Source organism: Chironomus tepperi, unplaced genomic scaffold (genome assembly GCF_022539635.2).
Source record: "Chironomus tepperi strain 1889 unplaced genomic scaffold, CSIRO-AGI_Ctep_v1 contig_68, whole genome shotgun sequence".
NCBI lineage: Eukaryota > Metazoa > Arthropoda > Insecta > Diptera > Chironomidae > Chironomus > Chironomus tepperi.
Window position 1 is genome coordinate 1,951,347 of NW_027226190.1, and position 16,759 is coordinate 1,968,105.

Genomic DNA, 16,759 nt, shown 5'->3' on the forward strand with positions numbered 1-16,759 from the left:
AAAGATGCCACGGCACACAAGTTGCCCACCACTACACTAAAAGACAAAATTTGATTTTTATCTGTAATTTGAATCAAGTAACCACCAAGTTGTCTACCAAAATTAATGCTTTAAGACCCCTTCCGATCTACATACCTAAAAATGTCAATTAGAGCCAAACGGCTTTCGCTGGATATTAGCTACCAAGGGAATGCAACTGTTACAATACAACACAGCAAACTACATTGTACGGCTCAGGTAAACTTCCATTAAATGCACTCAAATCTTTAATTCCCCATGACTTTCAAACTCAATCGATTGCTATTTTCATCACAAAACGGAAACCCTATGAATCTTTTATTAGAATCATTTCAAAACTTTTCAATAATTTACAGAAGTTTAGAAACCTGTTAACCTATATAATGTAAGTCATAAACTTTTGTCAGTTCTCATTTCTTTTCTATTTCTGTGAATACACTTAAAGTAAACAATAAATAATTTACATTCACCATAAAACGTGCTTCTGTGTGGTGAGTTTTGGTGAGCTTTAGCACAAATTTTAGCATCGCATGGAAAAGTGCTAGAATATTTTTAGCATCAACATGTCTGAGTTACAGAAAGAAATATTTAGTTGTATCGCGAAAAGTGATGTAGATGAATTAAAGAAAAAGTTATCAGCATATAATGGAAGTGTCGATTTCACGGATGATAATGGTAAGTACAAAAAATACTGAATAAATTTGTCAAAATTTGTAAAAATTAAATTTTCCAAAAAAAAAATAAAAATTTATCGTTTTTCTCTATTATGGATCATTTTAGGAATGACACCGCTCCAACATGCAGCTTATAAAGGAAACAAGGAAGGTGTTCAGCTATTACTTGATCTCGGTGCTGACGTAAATTCAGGAAAACACGAGTTTAATTATACCGCACTTCATTTCGCGGCACTTTCTGGAAATGCTGATGTTTGCTTACAACTTCTCATTGCCGGCGCTAATCCAAGTACTTTAAATTCTGTCGGAAGAACAGCAGCTCAGATGGGTGCATTTGTTGCAAATCACAAAGCAGTTTCAACAATCAATAATTTTGTATCAAAATCTGATGTTGAATACTATACAAAAATTCAAGGACTTCAAACGGAACCATCACTTCCTCCAGCACTACTGGATTCGTTCCATAAATTTGTAATTCATCCAAATCTTCATCCAACAAGAATAGCTTTAAATCTTCAACAGTATGGAATCGTATCAGAGAATTACAAAATCATTAAAAATGTGCTGGATCTTATGACTGAACGTGAGATGAAGCGAAAGAGTGAAACAAATGAGCTCATGGCATTTAAATATCATTACTTATCATGGATTATAAATGAAATCATTTCATGTCGTGATCATTTCCTTGCTCGTAATCAGGAAAAGGATTCAAAATCGGATTATTTAGAAATGTACATTAAGCGTGTCATGAAACAAAACAAAGAAGGACAAATGGATTACATGGAGATCACAATTCGTGAATGCGTTAGAGAATTTCCATTTAGAGAATGTATGATATTTCAGCAAGTCGTTCGTCAATTAGCCGACAAAGAAAATCAACTTACAGCTTTAGAAATCATCAAACAAGCCATAAATGGACAACGTGGATTTCAAGATGTCAACATATTCTGCAGTACATGCGGTGATGAAAAGCCTGACAAAAAGTGTTCAAAATGCAAACAAGTGCAATATTGTGATCGTGAATGTCAGCGTCTTCATTGGCCAATCCATAAGAAGGAATGTGCCAGATTATCATCACAACCATTGCCATCAGCAGCAGCAGCTCAACCAAATGCTAAGAAAGAGCCAATTGATCAGGCTGAATTAAGTGAAGAACTTCAAAAGTTAGTCGCTGGATAAGTGCAACGCACAACTTAATTGGCTGAAATGTATGTTTTGAATATAGATAGATGTAAAAATCTTTTTGTAATGGATATAAAATGAATTATGGGATGAGGATTTTATAGAATGATGGATATTCTTGCTATATACGGATCCATATTGAAATTTACCAACATCCTGTAAGAAAATTATTTATAACGTTCATTTAAGATTTGAATGTTTTTCGTACTAAGTTGAACACCCCTTTTCATTCAAAATGCCCAGTCAGGGTTTTCAACTAAATATTATTCAAATCTCAAATGTACGTTATAACAACCCATCCCAAAATGAATCGAAAAATAAAGTTTAATTGTCATTTCAAAAAATATATTTTTTTAATTCTAGTTTTTCTTCAAATACTGACAGCATTTGTGTGTTTTGTACAGTCTAACATTTTTTTGATAATTCTTATATAACTAATTAATTCAAAATCTCTAAGTATCCTATCTAATTTCATCACCTATCTACATACTTTAATTAACAATTTATCTTCTTATATCAGCAGTCTAATAATTTTAATTTTACTTCAATGGAAATGAAAGTGAAAATCACTAAAGTAAGTAAAACTTCTAAGTACGAAACAAAATAAAAAAAAGATAAATTATGACAAAAAACGTGAGTGATATGAGTTATGGGTCATATATGACATGTACAGAGCCACTTATTGCTTCTGATTCAAGAGCTTTTCACTTTCCATTATAAGGACAATTTGATTGTTATTGTTATTATTTGTAATATTATTATTAAGATTATTGTTGATTTTCTCAAGTTTCTTTGTATCCAGTGTCGATATACGTCCACTGAAATAGTCTTCAATTTCCTGAAGTGTCTTTCCCTTCGTCTCAGGGAGATAGAAATAGAAGAATGTTGCAGCTAAAATGATATTTGATATTGTAAATTTGGTAATTTGATTAATATTAAGGTGTGAGGAATTATGTTGCAGGATTCATTGGATTTCAAGTGCCGAAAAGGAGAATCCATCAACATTTCATCCAAACAACCAGTCAAATACTCACCAACAAATGATATAAGTCCATAAATTACGAAAGCACCATGTCTTTCCTGTAAACAAGAAAAGTCGCATTTATAAATACTGTAATTAGATATAAATCAACAACGCGTGTACTTACAACTCCATGACATAATAATGGATATGTTTTAACGACTATAAAGACAAATGAATGTGCAGCACAAGTTGTAAAGCCTCCAACAATTCCTCTTACTTTCATGGGATAAAGTTCACCGATCTGTAATTATTATAATAATAATAATAAGACACAGTTCCAGTAGGAAGTAACATTGAACTTACCATTATCCACGGAACGACTAAGAATCCAAGTGTGCATGTCTATAAAAAGAAATTTCATCATAAAATTTTTATAGTCCATCATTAAAGCGATATTAACTTACGATAATGAAAATGAAGATGCAAGCTACAGGTATCCAGGTGTGCATTGGTGCAATACCTTGTAATTCACATTGCTGCTTATAATACATAAACAGTCCAAGTCCTAACATTGTAATACCACATCCAATACCTGATATGAATGATAATGGCCGTCTGCCGCATCGTCTTAATGCAATACATCCAACAATTGTAAAGACAAATCTTAAAGCTCCAAGGATAATTGTAGCTGTATATTTGTCCATATCGGCACCGGAATCTTGGAAGATTTCAACAGCATAGAATGTAATTGTGTTAACACCACTGAATTGATACAGCATAAAATAGACAACAAGGATGAAAAATGGCTTTAGACATGATGGCGCTAAAAGGGCGTCAAGCATTTCCTTTCCTGTAGGCTTCCTATTATTTTTTAGACAAAAAACAATAATTTGTAGGTTATGAATGATTAATTGAACATCCATTTATCACTTACTTTGCTGTGTTTGTTTTCTCTGCAAATGCCTGAAGTTGATTAATTTCCTTTTGGAAGTTATAACAGCTGCCACGCAATCTTGTCAATGACTTTAAGGCTTTCTCAGGCTTTTGATGTGTTATGAGGAAATTTGGTGTCTCTGGCAACATACACATTCCAATGAATGCAATTACAGGCACGATACATGACACAGCTGATAACATTTGCCATGACAGAAATGCACCGAGTGTATACTGCATCAAAACACCAAACGACAGCGCAACAGATGAAAGCGCCGTCAGCATTCCTCGTAAATGTGGTTGTGTCACTTCTGATGTATAAACTCTTGCTGGTGCACCGACAATTCCTGATCCTAATCCACACAACAATCGTCCAATGTAAATCATTTCAATTTGTGATGCAAAAGCAATAATCAACCACCCGAGAATTAATGGAATTTCTGTAAAAATTAATGTCTTTTTTCTTCCGATTCTGTCTGATAGATATCCACCGAGAATGCATCCAATTGGTGTCGAAAGTGACGAGAGTGATGCTGCAAAAAAGAGAATAGAAAATTATTTTTAATGTCTACATCATGAATATAAAGATAGAAAAGAAGTAAATGATGAGTTTATTGAGCTCTGACATAAGGAAAGGTGCTGTGAACATTTTTTTCTACTACAGACATCGTATAAAGTTATACTAGGTCAGTTATACCGAGCAAATAACCCAAAAAATCATCAATTTTTATGTCAAATAATTTTTGGAAGATTTATTTTATGCAAAATTGAAATGATTTGAGATTAAATAAATTTGTCATAGACGTTAAGGCAGTCGACGATGTAGAAAATTAGTTTCTGCTACATTTTAAGGAAGAAAGAAGAGAATATGCCTTGTGTATTGTGTCATTTGGCTTAGTTGCAAATTTTTCAATCATTGTTTGTTTACTGGTTGATGATATATGAGGGCAGGGTTGGGCTTATGGGGTTTTGGATAAGTTTAGTTCCTTGATTGCTTGATATAAGCTTTAAGGATAGTCTAAATACAGTGAGTGGTTTAATTTGCTTCCTGCACAAGTCTTTACCAATTCGAATATTTAGTATATTCTGGGAAACCTCAATAACGTCTTGACCTGTCTTGACATTCATTTCCCGTACAATAGTGTTGGACAACATTTAATTTTTCATAGCACACCTTGTTACTCGACCGAAACCGCAAAGGCCGTACGGTTTATGGCATTTTCATACAATTTTGGTAACACACTAATGTGTTGCGCAACATAGGTTGCACTCCATTGCCACAAAACAACAAAAAAAAAATTCTCTCATTTCCCCAACTCTGACTGCAATTCTTCCTATTGGCACGCATCCAATACTACAGTAGAAATCCGATTTAGGGAATAGAAACTACAATTTATTGTCAGATAAAGGAAAAGCCAAGGGAAATGCTTTGACAAAGAAATAAGACATCAAATGAAATGGAAACTACTTAGTTCCTAAAGGAAACAAGACACATTTAGGTCTTGGAAGTGATTGAACACGTCTTTGTGATTGAACTTCCTCGAATGAAATTTTTCCATTCAATAATTCACAATTTTTAATCCTCATTTCTTGTTGTTGCCTTTTGTTAAATATAGATGCATATGGAGTATGTTCTGTATTTGGATCATTCATAGTATATGGCACACTTAAACCATTTTCACAATGAAAAAACGTGTAAACTCTTAACAACATGACGACAATAAGATAGTAAATGCACGTGTAACAGTCAATTTAATCCCACACCGTTGTTCCTTCATATCATGCCAAAAGTGATTTTTATCTGTTTTTCCTTAACAGATCTAATTCGTAGTCAATTAGTATAATCGTAATTGAATGATGAATGTGTTTTTTCTTAAATATTGAAAGGCACTTGAAGATGTTGAATTATGGTCTTTAAGTATTTATAAACCTTTTTATCAAAACACAACATTTTTGTGAGATTAAGAAGGTTTCCAGTAACTGTCTACCGAAATATCCATAAATAAAGTAATTAACGAGAAAGTCTCAATGACGTCATGTCATTGAAATTCGTACCCGGAAGACATACAGTACAGAAATGGTCAAGAATTCAGCTACAGACCGATTTGACTCTTGCCAGATGTCGGATTTCATCGAATCTGACCTGGAACCAGAGTCACGCTGACATACGACCATCTCAATGTCATGTGCTCCTCGGGAATGTCCTCAAGATTAACATTAAGCCACTTCTGCTTACTCATTGCTTTACTTTATCAGTCAATTTGTATCTTGTAGGACTTTCTTATCTGATTCATTCAGCAATCAACAAAAGCTTCAAAAAAATTATTAATTGACCTTATCAGTCAATATTTCATTATCTGATGTGTTTTCCTCAACAGCTCTTTTAGCGACCATTGAAAATTAAAGATAAGCTTCTTTTCAGAGAATTTTTCGTTGGATATTTGGCTTTTGTTTCTAAGTAACGTCTTCATATCTTGTTTAAGTTTGAGACATGAGGTGAGTGTGGCTTATCTCAAGTGGTGAGCAACCTGTGTGCCGCGGCACAATAATGTGACGTGAAACATTTTTGAAAATGCCTTGAACAGTGTGTCGCGTGCCTTAACTCAGTGGTTGGCAACCTGTGTGTCGTGTCACACTAGTGTGACGTCAAACATTTATGAAAATGACATGAACTGTATGACATGTGTCAAAGCTTTCCACCAAGAAGGTGTGCCGCAACATTTATAAGGTTACCCACCCCTGCCATATCTTATCAGTCATTACAAATGCCTTCTCGTGAATCAACCTATATCAGCTTAAAATAAGTCAATTTATAATTTATTGATGTGTTATTGTTATTTATAGTAACAGTAAGCAATAGTAAATTTCTCAATAAAGCTGATCAATTTGTTTACTTTTCTTCATACATAATAATGAATAAAGTGATAAGAAATTGAAAGATGAATCAAGTCGATCACGAGATTTTTTTTATTTCTGCAACAAGAAATTCAATTTATTTCTTGACATCGAACAATAAAAGTGCAGATTTGAGTCGAGAGTCAAATGAAATCATCAAAGAGAAATTGAGACAGATGATTGAGAGAAGCTAAATGGATTTTGATATTAATTGTTTATTGTTTATGCCAATGAAATTGAAAATTATGTGATTTTCATTTGTATAATAGAGTCAGTATGGGGAGTATTTACAGCTATTTGATGAAACAAAATTAGATCCAAAAAAGGAAAATATTGAGACTCAAATATGAGCCGCATGCTGTGACAGATTTAATATTGTGTGATTAAACAACTTTGAAACAGCCGTAATTAAACAGTTAGAGGGCCAATGACTTATTTTGTTGTTTTGTCGTTAACAAGGCGACATAATAATGCCTTGGTGACTGTTATGTGACACTCTATTCGATAGACAAAGAGATTGCTTTGATGATGTCACGTTGATATTTCTATTTGCTTGTTTTACAGTAAAATGTTTAGCATTTTCGAATATTATAAATCGGTTAATCGATCGAAACTCTCTGAAGACCGTTCTGGTGTCGGATTTTAGATCGATTAACCCTTTCATCCCTGGAAGACAACGTAGAAATGGTCGAAAACCGGCTCATCCCACCGTAACTCTTGTCACAAGCTTGAAATGAAACCCTGCTACAGGCCAGAGTCAATTCAGTCTGAGGCCAGAGTCCGGTCGCCGTTTGTGCTGCTCGGAATCAGAATTGAATTTACTTGTTAAAAGGCACTAAAGATCTTAAAAAGTTTGCAATTTTCGCTCACGATACCAATATTGAAACACATCTTGCATACTAATGCCTTTCCTACACTCATTCCCAATATTGCAACCAGCTGTCATCAGAATGCACTAATTGTGTACAGTCATGATTTCATTTGAACAAGTATTTTCAAATCCTCTAATACATCCTAGTTCCTCCTAACTTGCAATGATTGTTCCCACCATCAACTAAACAATAAACACTTTCCGCTATCCTTATCACAACTTTTCCAACTGATGTAACAGCAATCCCGTTCTAAAATTAATTATAAAGAATGAAAGCAAATAGTTTCATGTTTTTAGCACGTGAGACAACACAATTCATTATTTCCCTACACATTCTGTGCCTTATGTTTAATTTTATACTATTTTCTCGCTCGTTTTATTATATATTTTATTGTATAGCAGACAGACGAGCAGGAGATTCCTTCTTTGTTTTTTAAAATTACTCACAAGAAGCATCCGACATGTACATTATATACATCTAGTCAGATGTAATAAGAAGAATGTTTTTTCGCACTGCACTCATTTTGAGCGGTTTTGTGATGATATAATTTCGTATATACTGTAGTGTCATAGACATTAGAGTTAGTCCAGGGCAATTCATGTGCCGCGGCACACTGGGTGGCTGCCAGAAATGTTCGGAAAAGCCCTGAACCGTATACCGTGTATGGTTTTGGTTGAGGATCATAACCAAATTGTGCCGCGAAGAATAAAAGGTTGCCCACCACTGGCATAGTCATATACTTCGCATTTCAAATACATTCGTTGTTGAGGAAGGAGAATTTACAATATAATTGAATGTCAGCTCATAAATAAGAAAAATCGATAAAATACACATCAGGAAGGAGGACCGAATGACAAGTTGTAAATGAAGTTCAATGAGAAATTATCGTAGATCTTTAATTAATCTACCTCAATTGCATTAATTTGTTTTAAAATACTTGATATCCTTCCGTCCGCGTGTGCATCATGATGCAAATGTGTGGTTCAAACTAGCAAATGCATTTTATTAAGCAGAGCTCAATATAATTGTAATATTTTTACATAAAAAAGTCATTTCAACTTACCAACCCATGATGCCTGATCCTCATTAATTTGTATTGACGATGCAGGTGACTGTAACTGAGGAATAACAACGGCTGAGAATCCAAATATCAATCCCGTATTCATTGGACCAATATTTGCTATAAATGCTGCTAAAATTTGTCTAAACGCTTTGCCGCGCTCCAATTTGCTATTGTGCGGCTCCGTATGTACCGGCGTTGGATGTCCATTTATAGTTTTCTTTACAATTTGCGGTTTTGTTGTTCCATTGCCATTCTCAATCAATGAGAGTTTCTGTTGTTGTTTACTGTTTATATGTTGCAAAACAAGGAACACATATGATGTAGATAAATAAAGAAAAAAAATGAAATTTGATATATAAATTAATTGTTTTTATTGATTAATAGTAAGGAACGATATGAAACGTCGAGAATCAGTCTCTATGAGGAATTTATGTAGAATAATTGATGTAAAATAAGGAAATTTGTGATTAAATTTTGTTTAGTAATTGTTTTGGGTTTGGAAATATGTCAAGAAGTGACCGAGCAGCACAAGTGAAGAAGACTGCTAATTAAAGACATTTAGCAGAGCCTTTATAGTTCCATGGCGAAGCTTTCTCCGTTTGTGACGTTCGGGATAAGCTCAGAGCTAGTTCAGAGAATTTTAAAATTAGCTTTTAAATTTGGAAATTTGAGAATTTTACTTTCTTAAGAATTACTTTTGGATCTAATATGTATGTCATCAAAAATACAGCTAGAATCAAAACTGACTTCATAATCAGAACAAACAATACTTATTTTGAAGAACTAATACAAAATAATGACAGAATTACGAAATATCTCATCATTTCAGAACGAATCAATGTTCATATCATCATCATTACGAAATTTGAACAGCACGCGCAAAAAAATTGAAAATACTCTGAAATCCATATGGGTACATTACCTTCTGAAACATGTAATTCTCGTTGTATTTATTGAAATTAAAGAATATTGTTAACATTCGCAGAATTACAGTGCTAAAAAATTGGGACTTTACATTTTAAAGTTAACTGAATTGTGAAAATTACAATTCAAAATGTTTGTATATTAAAGGAAATGAAAATTAATAAACTACTGAAAAAATCTGTTTACAATAATGTTTAAGTCTAATTATTTGTCATTTTCTGAATCATAATCTGGATGATTATTAAAATAAAATATGAGCCCATTGCCACATGGCGTAGAAACTCTTGAATCGTATGCAGTGTGCGGTTTTGATCGAGGCTTATCATTATGGTATGCCGTGAAATATAAAATGTTGCCTTCCACTGCTCTAGCATGAAGTAGGATTCAGTAACATCCGGAACTGAAATTTTCGTCTTTCCTACGGTATGTACTTTGTGCCTGTCATGTAAATACGCATTCATCTTATGCAATTGATTATTACCAAACATTTTAGCCCTAAAACACTCAAACCCAACATTTGACTTTCCAAAAATAACATTTTACATCCTCAAAATAATCACTTTAAGGATGACCCAGATACGCATTATAGTTCAATGGGTTCATGGCAATTAAAATGCTTTTGACAAATAAGTCACATTTATCAGAGATCAATAATCAATCAGCCACTTCAATGAAATGCATAAAATACACAACAATCTTTACTGTTCACAGACATGTATGCCAATTAGTAGCATGAAGACTTACAAATGATTTGCATGTCATCAATATTCATTTACTTTATACTCTTATAGTCATGACAATCTGTGAATTTTTGTCTAAAATCTTCTTTGGTTTCATTTTACATCCAAAATGTATCTTCAGTCATTGAATATTCCCATTAAAGTTGATTTTAGACAAACTATCCAAATAGTAATGAAAGTCAAAGTCACACGTGAATAAAAAATACAAATAATCACATTGGAAGTGACGAAAATTGCATGAATTAGAGGCTAATGTACCACAAACAAATACGCAAATTATGAGGAGAAAATATACAGAACTGGTTATCAGTCCGTAAACATTTTTTTTTTTTTTGGCAACTAATTATCGCATCTCCAAAAACTTGTTTATGTTTACTACTGGTGCTGAATGAATTATAATTAATTTTTTATAATCAAAATAAAATTTGCATCTGTTTTTGGATATCATTAATACTTTTTTTTTTTGACTTTCCAATGGTGCACCTTAGCAACAAGACATTTATATTCGATTGGAATCGAATGAAATTGTGTAAAGTCCTTGAGTTATTAATCAAATGACAATAACGCATTTTTGAACGGCGATCAAATTGGCTAAGCAACCACGAATCAATTTGCATTTCCTAAATTCATTAAATTTCATAATATAACGGTTTATGAGAATTTAAATTTTCTAACAGTTGTTAAAAATTTAAATTTCTTAAAAGCAACGCTTTAAAAAAACTTTTCTTTTGCTTATTTAATGAAAAATCATTAATTAACGAGCATAGAGATAGTTTTACACTTTCAGTTCAATTGATATCGACATAACTCGATGGCACAAAGCTAATGCTTCAAACTAGAGCTTTCTACGAGGTCTGGTTGTTGAGATCTTTCGTTTTACCCAGTCACCCAACCATCCAGCTGACCAAACTGAAGGTATAATCGACAATTTCATCAAAAATTGAGTTAAAAATTGTTTTGAAGTCGCCGTACACAGCGGATAAAAAGAATAGTCACGTTGACTCCCTAGCAAGCGACAATCCTTTATTATTGTTAGTAAATATTGATTGTATAGAATTGTACAAAACAATAATTTAAAAGGATTTATTTATATCCAATAAATAGTGTCGCTAATCTTATATAAAATGATACTTTAAAACTACGACTCGACAATTTCAAACTAAACATGCCAAAAAAAATTGTATTTTTGAGTTTATCCACCTTACAAGAAATTTTTTTCTGTTTACATTTCCTCATGCAAGAGAAAAACTTAAATAATCACATAAAATTACTAGAAATGCTCATTTGAAAATTTTCCACTCAAAACTAGTTGAATAGCACGTGCTGTAGATGTAAGGGTCGCTTTGTTAATTCACATATAATAATTACTTTATCGACACAATGATTTAAAAGAAAATAGATTGCATTAGCTGGTTTTATTAGTACGAAAATATTTGATCAATTAATGATTATTCATCGGTTTTAATTGCTAAGTGGATTTTAAATGAATGTAACCCGGAAAGCACACGGCATATGAATGGCTGAAAATCCATCTATAGGCCTGTATCACATCGGACCCTGGTCAGATTCGAAGATATCCGAACTCCATCATAATACCAGTATCAAGTTCGACATCAGGCCAAAGTCAAGTTCGACATCAGGCCAGAGTCAAGTTGGGCAACAGGCCAGAGTCACGCTGGCATGAGATCGGATTTTTGGTTATTTTGATCAAATTTGGCCTTACCAAACATTTGTTAAAATATTACAAAGCTTCCTTCCAAAATGTAATCCACAGCCGTAAATATCAAGTAAATATTTAATATTCCTAATAGCCGGTTTTACCATTTATAGAACGAGAAATTGAAAAAGTTAAGATTTTACTGTTCCTTTCTGAAGATATTTTTATTTTCAGGTGTCATTTATGAAAATCTTTAAATATTCTTATGGCCAATGGTTTATTAACAATCCTGCTCAATAAAAAAATAATGAAGACGATACGGTCAGGTTTTTAATCCATCCCGAACAGAACTACGTGTTCCTTAGGACACCTGAAAGCCACCTCTGAACAAAGCAACATGTGTCGTGGTTTCGAAACACTTTTACAGCGAAAATTGTGTCGCTCGGGCATATAAGTGTCAACTTCATTTGTGTCGCTCAGGTTTACTTAAATTATATTTTTCTTTCAATTAAATGACTGACTAAATGACATTGAAAATTTTGGCAAATTATGATAAACACTTGAATTTTTATAACAAGAATTTTCTCCTAAATACGTTTTAGTTAATTCATTATTTTTCAAATGACAAAGTTTAGTGCTTAAGCTATATTGCTAGTAGATTTTATCAATTTTAAGTGTTTATTGGTCGTTCTTTTAATTAATTGTGGATTATCAACAGGGTTGGAATTCTTGTAATGAGGTAATATTGTAATTCGGCTAACCCGAACAGCTAACCTGCATAGTGTGTCGCCGTATCAATGATAAGCCGAGAAGTGGCCGTGACGGCTGATTTCAATCCATTTTTACGGCTATCAATCGGAATAAGGTTTGAAATATTGCATTTCTGTACTAATTTTTGAATTAGAACAGAGTTCGAATTTTAAATGGATTTAAGTCGATTTGCTTCGAATTTTGAATTAAAAATCCAAGTCGACCTCGAGCTCTGATTTTGAGTTTACAGAAAATTTTCATAATTATTCACAGTTTTAATCTGGAGCCGGTTTAAAAGTCTTTTTTTCTAGTATACACAAGTAGCTATACACATATTCAAAAAACTGACCTTTGATGGAGATTCTCATTGTTTAGAGTTAGACAACTTGGAATTTTTTGTTTAATATTGGCCTGTATTTTGCCAATACAAATTCTTAGCAACCAGATAGTTACGTTTGATTGATATTATGAAGTTTTTATCAATTTTGTTTAGGGGAATTTGGATTTTTATGAAATATTTATTCAATTTATTCAAAAAATTGAAGTTTTTGTTAAGAAACTCATTTTTTCTGAATTTAATAGATTCTCTTTCTAATCGAAACTGATTCTACAACTATAAAACTATAATCTATACTCACTCGGTTGTCATTTTGCTAACAATGAAATTTTACTGTGTGCGACTTTAATCTTTATTTAATTATATTTTAGTTTTAGTTCGTTTCCTTTTGATTCTTCTTTATTTGCAGTTTTAAAAAAAAATATCACTATTTATATCACAGGTGATGTTCGCTGATTCAAATTATTATTTGTATTACTTTAATAAACAAACTTTATGTCACCTTTTAATCAACATTATTTTATTCTAAAAAATGATTTTTTTTATTAAGTTTTATAAAACTTTTATTTTCTTTTCGCAATTAAATGAAACAAATTGTTCATTTAGCGATGATAAATTTTTTTTGTATATTTTGAACAAGCTCAGCGGACTGATAAGGCACAACTAACTCAACAAGGCGAAAAAAAAATATGTCTGCTGTACACAATATCTATCGCTTATTGATTCAAGTGCATGCCGAAATAAAATGTTAGATATTTTATTACATTCACATCAAGTATGTTCAATAAATTTGTAAAGCATTAATGCTTTCACGTGTGATAAGATAGCAAATTCTTGTTAGAAGTCACAAAATTGCTTCCGAAAAATTTCCTTATTTTTTAAAAAAAATGTATTAAAATAATTTATAAGGAAGAACTTGATGTCTTTTAAATTCACTTTATAACTTTCTTCATCAAATGTCGCGTTCCGACTGAATTTTTTATTTTGATTTTCGTTTATTTTAAATGTGAAATGAATCAGCTGTGAGGATGGATAATGTTTTACAATACATTCGCATTTATTGTTGTATGGCATACAGTTCTTGTTTACAATATTTATTCTCAGAGAATGTATTAATTATACTACAAAGAAAAAATATTACCCTCACTCATCGTTTTCAGTATATTGAGGATACGGACAAACTCTCTTTTTCATCTATAGTCAGTCACCTACTTTTCGGGAGCACCACTTGAATTCACAAATATTATTACTTTAAATCTTATCATTTGGTTTGTTTAAAAATCAATCAGAATCTTTATTTACAAAAAATTCTATTTTAATCTTACACTATTTTGCTCTACTGCACATCTGTGACTATCTATATGCAAAGTAGATTTTGTTTTGAAAAAATTATTTAAGCGATTATTGAATCAAATTTGTTTTGATTTATTTTATCAATAATTGACTTTCGTTTCTCGATTTTTCTGCAAATTAAAATTTATTTACGGGGAAATTACTCAAGAATATTCCCGTGCAACACACGGCGTGACTAAGAATTTCAATACTGGTATTGAAAACCTTAAGGATGACTCTGATCCCAAGTTAAATTTTTGATATCCAGTCTCAGGTCAGAGTCAAATCTGCTTGGAATTGAATTTTTGACCATTTCTACAAGATGTGCTATTGGAAGAAATTTTTAAAATGATAAAATCTGAATTGCACATCCGACCTCAAGCCAACTTGATTCGACTCGCAAGATTGAAAAATAACCTAATTGTAGACCAGAGTCAGCCTGGGGCCGGATTCTCGATCTGCGTTCTTTTTGGGTTGACTTTTTTGAAAAGATGAATACAGAAAGACACATAGCTGAAGATCCAGCCCGAAGCCAGCATGATACTGGACTCAGATCTACGCCATGCGTTTTCCGAGAGAAAGGATCAGAGGAGCTACACTGTATTTTATGTTGAAGTATTTATAATAATTAAGGAAGCTGTATCTTACTAAATTTTAATTAAAATTTAAATTTTAAGAAATTTCAAATTCCGTATTTATTCTGTATGGTTGGTTTACAGCCGGTGATTTAACTGTGTTCAGTGCTACACTTCAGTCGAAATTTCATGAGCCACATGCCATGAGCAGTTTTGGACGTGACTTATCACAAAAAAAGGACAATACTCCTACGTTGTGTCACTCAAACAATTATGTAATAACCTACTTTCCCAAGTGACATCCGAATAAAATGAAATTAAAAAAGCCTCAACTCTAGGTTATCGAACTCAAATGGGACATGATACTGATTAGACTAATTTGATTAATTTTCCAGGAATCCGAATATCCCCTAACCTTGAAAAATAAAAATTTTCTCAGAAAAACTTTTCAACTAGCAACTCTGAGTCAATAACATACGCAATATATTATTTATCCCTACATATATTCCCATTGTTGTTCACATCGTTATTATCATTTGGTAACTGAAGTGATTATATTGTATGAACAACAGCCAATAATAAATTTTTATCAAATACACAATCAATTTTTTCTGATATTGTTAGATAAGAATCAAAGAAAAATTTATTCGATATAATGCGTGTTTATGAAGTACTTGTTAAAAATATCAGTCAATATAAATAGATCGACGTAAAAGTACTTACGTTTTTCTATAAACACATATTTACCTTTTGGGAATGGGTCATATGATGAAAATTTATGAGTTTTAATGGTACGAGTGTCCTGTTATCCTGGCAGGCAAAGTGTATGCTCTCAGGAGCAGAGTAAGCTACTCATCTAGTATATTTAAGGCATTTAAGCTCTCGAGAGCTCTTCCAATGTTGAGGTTATCCCAAGAATCGACTTGACATTGCTGATAAGCTTAATCCATTTTGAAATGCAGAATAAAAACAGAATTACGTGCTTTTGGTATCGTGTAGCAACAGATAAATTGTTCAATATATGTTCTCAATATTTGAAACTCAAAACAAGCTGGATAGTAAGCATTTAAGTCGAAAAAAGAGCAGGTATTATGACGTCAAATTTTAAACAGTTTCTATTTACATTCGAATTTTGAGAACGAAAACATAAACATTGGAGCTGATTCACAAATAAACACTCAAGTTCAACGGCGTACCTGGAAGAGTATTCAATAGATCTATAATTTTTATCAATTACATAAATTAATCGTCGATGTAAAATTTTCCATTAATTTCTGTATATTGAAAACTGTATCTGTAATATCTAAATGTGTAAAATGACTCCTAGAGTTTCCGAGGAAAATTTCCATCATTAAATTAGATAGTTTTATTGCTGCTAATAACAAAGGAAAATTTTCATTGGAAAGCAACTTTGTATTTTAATTTGTCATTTTATATGAAGTCATTTTTGAACAATATTAAGTGATAGTATTCATATTCTAAGTTAAAACGAGTGACACAAATGAAGAAGGCTTCGCCGTTTAGCGTCCATATAGTTCCTGCCTAAATTTATGTGTTTATTATGATTTAAAAATAAAGATGTTCCTTTTTAAGATTGGCTTCTACCTCAGATTGTTTAAGACTAAATAGGTGGTTGAAATTTTGAAAAAAAATCACTGGCTGTCGTCTGAATTGGATGAATAGGAATTGGGTGGAAGATCTAAAGGTCAGCTTTCTCCATTACGTAATAAGCCAACAGTCCTTACCTAATCCAACAAACTCGACATCCAGAGAAATTTTTGTGGCCTAAAGGTTTATTCAAAATTTTGGTAATCAATTGTTAGAATTGTTGCCATAATATTAC

General features: G+C 32.3%; 2 protein-coding genes across 3 annotated transcripts; one reads left to right on the forward strand and one right to left on the reverse strand.

Annotated features, from left to right (window-relative positions):
- Nucleotides 1-544: 544 nt before the first annotated feature.
- On the forward strand, nucleotides 545-2,220 carry LOC139100867 (ankyrin repeat and MYND domain-containing protein 2). The gene is made up of 2 exons (XM_070653623.1): nucleotides 545-693; nucleotides 799-2,220. The coding sequence occupies exons 1-2, from the start codon at nucleotides 582-584 to the stop codon at nucleotides 1,869-1,871; spliced, it is 1,185 nt and encodes a 394-aa protein (XP_070509724.1). The 5' UTR covers nucleotides 545-581; the 3' UTR covers nucleotides 1,872-2,220.
- On the reverse strand, nucleotides 2,198-13,982 carry LOC139100866 (facilitated trehalose transporter Tret1-like). Of its 2 annotated transcripts, XM_070653621.1 has the most exons (8): nucleotides 13,311-13,982; nucleotides 8,602-8,885; nucleotides 3,773-4,304; nucleotides 3,303-3,699; nucleotides 3,202-3,240; nucleotides 3,023-3,139; nucleotides 2,909-2,954; nucleotides 2,198-2,765 (listed from the first exon to the last, which is right to left on the reverse strand). In XM_070653621.1, exons 1-8 carry the CDS (start codon nucleotides 13,319-13,321, stop codon nucleotides 2,554-2,556), a joined length of 1,638 nt encoding a protein of 545 aa, XP_070509722.1. In that variant the 5' UTR covers nucleotides 13,322-13,982; the 3' UTR covers nucleotides 2,198-2,553. The 2 variants fall into 2 exon arrangements, with proteins under 2 accessions (XP_070509722.1, XP_070509723.1); XM_070653622.1 differs by lacking the exon at nucleotides 13,311-13,982 and having other exon boundaries at nucleotides 8,606-8,747.
- Nucleotides 13,983-16,759: the final 2,777 nt, after the last annotated feature.